At 45.6% G+C, this 6,000-nt stretch overlaps 1 protein-coding gene across 1 annotated transcript in view; it reads left to right on the top strand.

Moving 5' to 3' along the window:
• Nucleotides 1-5,792, top strand: part of atrx (ATRX chromatin remodeler) — a 29,771-nt gene extending 23,979 nt beyond the window's left edge. Inside the window, exons 30-34 of the mRNA XM_070836329.1 lie at nucleotides 671-820; nucleotides 2,389-2,505; nucleotides 3,392-3,487; nucleotides 3,648-3,776; nucleotides 4,135-5,792. Coding sequence (XP_070692430.1) covers nucleotides 671-820; nucleotides 2,389-2,505; nucleotides 3,392-3,487; nucleotides 3,648-3,776; nucleotides 4,135-4,359 — 717 coding nt within the window. The 3' untranslated portion in view covers nucleotides 4,360-5,792. The remainder of the gene's footprint in view (nucleotides 1-670; nucleotides 821-2,388; nucleotides 2,506-3,391; nucleotides 3,488-3,647; nucleotides 3,777-4,134) is intronic.
• The last annotated feature ends 208 nt before the right edge of the window (nucleotides 5,793-6,000 follow it).

Genomic DNA, 6,000 nt, shown 5'->3' on the forward strand with positions numbered 1-6,000 from the left:
GCAGTTGTGCAGCCAGTCAGAATATACATTAACCTCTGTTAAGTCCTTTTCACAGGTGCACTGCAACCCTGGGAGGAGCTGTATGTAAGAGAGCTTTACCCTAAACAGACTCCATACAAGTGGGCATGTTAATGACGTTTCTATCATGAGTCTTGTGCAACTGCTGCAAAAGAATACAAAGAATACAAACACTCATACTCTTCTCTACTTGCTTGTTAATTGCTTTCCGGTGTTTCTTTGATATTTTGGATCTTTTCAAATAATTGTGGTGTTGATATCAACACAAAACAGTCATTACGGAGGAGTCTGTAGCCTTGTCCGCCGTCTTCCATGTGCTGTAAACAAAGCTTGGCAGTAAGCGACTTTATTGTATTTTCGTGCACACTCTGCTCAGGCGCCACCCCTTACCTAAACCAAACAGAGTATTTCCAGTAGGTGAGAACATGTCTGACACGGACAATCTATTCTTGTCTGCTACATTTGTCAAATAGCAACTCCAGACAATGTCCCCACCTCATTCGCTGGACATTGTCCGGAGTTCATATGAGAAAACTGCTTCACCCGGGCCTCCAGTGTGGTCTTCATCAGCTCCTCCAGAGACACCTCCCCCTCCCCTCCAGTGATGACTTTAAACCTAGTGTGATCCTTTTTGTCCTCTTCCCTGCTCTAGGATCCCTTCCTGGCTGAGATGCTGCAGAACAACAAGGACCAGATCATGTGTTACCACGAACACGACTCCCTGCTGGACCACAAGGAGGAGGAAGCCCTGAGCGAGGAGGACCGCAAGGCCGCCTGGGCCGAGTATGAAGCAGAAAAAAAGGTAAGCAAGGAGAAACACACACACACACACACACACACACACACACACACACACACACACACGCTGCACACTGGCAAAATCAAAGGCAGACACACATACAGCACTTTGGCCCACCATCAGGCTGGAGATCTGCTATACAAATATCAGACAGTCAGTGCTGTCTGGTAGTTCGTAGGTCCACAGAGTGTTTGGGGTCCTGTTGTGTCTGTGTTACACTCCGTACTTCTCTGTTTTCCTCTTGCACCTCCCCCATTGACCCCTCCTCTTCCCTCTCCTTTTTTGTGGGATAAATCAATGGGCAATTAGTGGGGTTTATTTGGAGAAGTGTATGGAGGGGTTGATGTTGTAAGAGAGCAGGAGCAGGTCTCCTCTTCTCCCCCCCCCATGTAATCCTAGATTCTAATTCACTCTAATGATTATTTTTCCAACACACTCTCCCTCCTCTGCCCTCTCTGTGCCTTAAGCGGCTTTTCCCTCAGAGCTCCTCTGCTTTTCAAGAGAACAGAGGGTTCCCAGTCGCAGGAAAAACAGTGGCGTTGAGGTCGAGAGTGAGGATTTCAATTGCGCTGGCATCACTGCAATCTGTCATCCGGCAAAGATGCACAAGTAGCCACTTTCATTCATGAGAGGCTGTGCAATATTGTGTTGTATACTCTGAGCTTTGCAGGAGAAACAACTGGAACGTAACCCGGCCTCTGCTAATGTCTTCACAACTTAAGCTTTGGCCGGTGGTGGCCAGGAAAAGCTCTGTGTGTGAATATCAGATTTGCAACTCAGGAAATGGGAAAAACTGTGAGAACATGATCAGGCGCCCAAAACCAAACTGAACCCAGGAGCCCTCGGTCTCTCTGGGATGACTTAAGCTCGGTACAGAGCTCATAGAGTCTCATGTCATAAATTAAGATTTCAGACACAGAGTTTTGGAAATGAAGTTAAGTCTAGATTTTAGTGTCTGTCTGTCTGAGGATGTATGAAGTCTGCAGAGCATCTGAGGATGCAGCCGAAGCCCAAGAGTGGCTGCTTGTTAATAGCAAACCCAAAAGTGAAGAGTGCACGCGCGCTTGTTCATGTGTGTGTGGTTGTTTTGAGGTTTTGCACTGCTTAAGTCTGCACACCTGTCTCTGACCAGGTCCAAAGATCCCCACTTGGCCCCCAACACACACACACACACACACACACACACACACACTCTCCTACATACCGGATGGCCAGATTACAGGGCACGGGAAAACCATCTGCAGCAGAGGCTCAATTACACACAAACATTGGCATCCTGCTGGCCTTTACTGGGACAAGTCTGTTTACTTCAGGTCACTTCTCTCACACACATGTTTAATACAAGAGGAAAAGTTCAATACCCACAACTTGTTAGTGAAACAAGTAAGATTACTGACTGAGCATGAAGTGCACCGTAGTCTCTGGTCAACCACTTATGGCATACAGTCTCTCCCATCATGCCCTGGTGGCTCTTAACATCTAATGCCTAATTGACGTATACTAATCCTGCTCGTCTGTTGCGTGACCTCTGCCTCTTCGCCCCTCCCGTCCGTCTGTCTGTCATCTCTCAGGGTCTGTCCATGAGGACCAACTACCAGTCATCGTACGCCCAGATGGACATGGGCACCTCAAACTACTTCTCCTTCAACGTGGCGGCTTTGGCCTCCATGACCAACCAGCAGCTGGAGGTAAGTAATGAGCTCCACATGCCCCTCTCCTGCCTTGCACTCCTCCCTGTCCTTCCCCCACGGCATGGCGCCCCACATTCCTCAGACCCCACTGCTAATTGTGACAACAGTCGAGTAGCCGACGTGCCCGGCTCTGCCCCACTCCTCCACCCAACAGATTGTAATGCTCCACGTCTGGGGCCACTATTTATATACATCTGAGCATTGAAAGACCATGAGGTAATAAGGAAGTCAAATGTGTGTAAAAATGCTGTATGCTGCCTTCAATTCCTGTAATCATTGCATGTGAGTAATGATCGTGTTGCAGCGTTGTCTTTGAAAGCAGACTCTCTTATAAACTCAGTAAGTGATGCATCCTCCTGTCCAGACAGACTGACACACTGACGGAGCTAAAGCTACCAACATGTTAGAGGAGGACAAAGTATTTATTCTTAACACTTTGTCTGCTTTCACATCCAGCACACAGACGGTATGATAAGCATTTATTTGGAGTTGTGCTTCTTGCCAGCTGTTGACTATAAATTTACTATTCGCACTCCTTTTTAACTTGGATGGCTACTGAGACTTTGTATTTAACAGCCCTGCTGAAACAGCGGCTGAATTATTATTCATTTCTAATTTCCAATGAGACTAAGCTGCTTGTCCATGATGCATTTTCACTTTCTCCAGTCCAGAAGAGAGATCTGTCTTCCTGGACCTGTCGTATGTGCGAGGGGTGGGGGCTCTGCACACATATTTATGATAGTGATTTGTCCAAGCAGACTTGTAAAAACAAAACAATGAGCTAAAATAATTTCTGGTCATTCATTCTGTGTGAGCTTGTCACTACGAGCGATACCTTTTGACTTCTCACTGCATGTTTTCCATCTCTTTCATTTGTGTTCAGGACCTTATAAACCAGGGACGACAGAAAGTCATTGAAGCAACAAATGCGTTGAAGAGCTTATCACGGGAGTCACTGGAAGATAGTATCGCCAGAGTGGTGAGTGTCAACACACAGCCTCTAAATCAGTCTGTAGTCAATAATGACAATCTTAGTAAGCTTTCTTAGAGCAAGAATCTTTGGTAGAACCTTCCTGTTAGAGTTATAGCTGTGATGGTGGATGTGGTCAACATGTGTGCGCTGTCCTGTCTCCCCACAGTGGAAGGAGAACCCGTCACTCACAGAGAATCAGGTCCAGTCCATGGCTCTGGGTCGGCAGGCCAGCATGGAGCTGGAGCTCAAACGCAGGGAAGTTGTGTACAGGGACGTCCTGACCAAGCAGCAGACGGTAAGACCTGCTCTGTGCCAGAGGCGAGTTGATGATATGTAGCTCCTACTTAACTGTGGCTACGTCTCTGAGACCCCACTGTGCTTATCCAGGTCGTTGGTGTGTAAATGTTTGTGTTATATCCTGCTTCACCCTGATTTCTTAATAACCTGTATTTTGTGTGCGTAGCATTTGCTGTGTTGTATTTAGTTCAATAAGCCTCAACGTTTTACCTTAGTGATGAGTTTTTTGTTACATTTGACCAGTTTTCCATGCATGTAGTTGTTTTTGTTGTTGTCAGGATGTGAGTGTTGTTCATCTGGTGCTTAAAATAACTTACTGTACAATTAAACATCTCTCTGTGTTTGTGTCCTCCCAGCTGATGATGTTTGTGCAGAAGCTGATCACCAACAGGAAGGTGCAGGAGCAGCAGCTGGCCATGGCTAACCAGGCCAACTACCTGAACCAGCTGGCCATGCAGAACGGCATGATGGGAGGTGGCGGGCTGAGCCAGATGGACCTGCTGGGGCTTTACCAACAGCTCCACGGCCTTGGTTCCCATCAAGGCATGGGCAAGAATCCTGGGCCCTCCAAGGGCCTGTAGGTCAGAAGGACTGTTCCTCACCCCCCCTCCCCACCCTCCACCACTCAGCAAGCCGGCTCCCAGTGGCCCAGTCCAAGCGAGGCCCAGTTCTCTGTAACAAACACACTGTGAGACTGCTCAGAGCTCAAAGCAAACTGATGCACCAATCAGAGGGTGGAGAAGTTTTGAGACTAGGCTGCTGTCCACTGGGGCCTCAGGTGGGATAGACTCTCAGCTCTTTAATCTGTAGTTCACTGAGAGATGGTGGAATATAATGTATAAAAGACTGTGCGAAAGGAGTCTATTAGGAATTTCCACAGAAAAAAAAATGTATATGCCGCCTTAATGTTATTCAAGTTCTCTTCATTTTTCATGTATTTAAAGACAAGTTTTACCCCCAATGCTTTTAAGCATTGTATTGTTTTCCCCTTAAGAGGGTTTCCTTATTATTTAAACTCAGTTTTTTATACTGTTTTGAACGCCTAACTAAACCCGAGTGGGACCAGTGTTGTTGGTGACAGGACTCTATGATGTAAAGCTCTACGTGATTATTAGCCCCAGTAGATTCCTTCACCAAGACCTAACAAAGCAGACAGCTGATGGTGCTGCAGCGTCCCGCTCTTTTTGGGCAATAGAAGAAATTCAACTTCAACAAAAACAGAAAAAAAATCTTAAAAAAAAAAAAGAAAAAATATGGCCTTATATTCATTTCCTAAAAAAAAGCTCTGTAAAGATTTGAGATTTGTTGAGAATTTTCTATTATGCTTTTAAGTGTTTACATTAGTTGTCGCTGAACATGGTATTGGAATGCTTGTGTTGTTCAAAACTGCCTGCCCGTTCCTATGACCCTTTTGTAACATCATCCTCATCGTCACGTGTTGTCTAGCATAGCACTGTGCGTCCTGATCATTGTTTATGTTCCACTTGTGTTGATCCCAAGCTTGGACGAGTGACTGGGTCTCACAAAGCACAACCAGTTCAGCCGGGCACCACAGGGCCCAAAACGTTTCCCTTTACCTGTCTGTCAAACTTTGAATCGTATGTTTCACTCTGGATTTGATAGGAGGAGTAAAGACTGGAAATCTTATTGTGTCTGGCTGATTTGTGACCTCTGCTTTGTGAGAAATGCCTTCTGGACACTGTAGTCGCACCAGGCAGGCCTCCCAGACTACCTTTATTCTACTTTGGCACATTTTTGCTTATAAATGCTTAAACTGGTGTAGCTGTTAATCCTGAGGAATATGTACATTTCTCACAAAGAGACGCCTGCTGTCTCTAGTTGGCTCCTGTGTTTGCACAAGGTGTGTTTCATAAATGTAGAGAAACTTTTTGGCCCTCCTGTAAGAATGTTCTTATGTTAGCAAATACACCAACGTTTGCCATGAATCTGATCTGCTATTATCTTGATAAGTATTTAATATAACATTTAATAAAGTGACCAAAAGGATTAGCAACTCCTGTGTTTGAGTCATTTCTCTTTCAGTGCATTCCTTTGCACTGACTGACTGTTTAAAGTCGAATGTCTTCTTCTTCTTCTTGAAGGTCTCCCAAAGCCGTTTTGTTATAGACCTGCATGATGACATATCTGAAGCCAAACCAGTGGTGGATTCACATCAAGACAATAAACTAAATTATCCTCAAAGGGAAATCTGACCACTGAAG

Source organism: Pempheris klunzingeri, chromosome 9 (assembly GCF_042242105.1).
Source record: "Pempheris klunzingeri isolate RE-2024b chromosome 9, fPemKlu1.hap1, whole genome shotgun sequence".
Taxonomy (NCBI): domain Eukaryota; kingdom Metazoa; phylum Chordata; class Actinopteri; order Acropomatiformes; family Pempheridae; genus Pempheris; species Pempheris klunzingeri.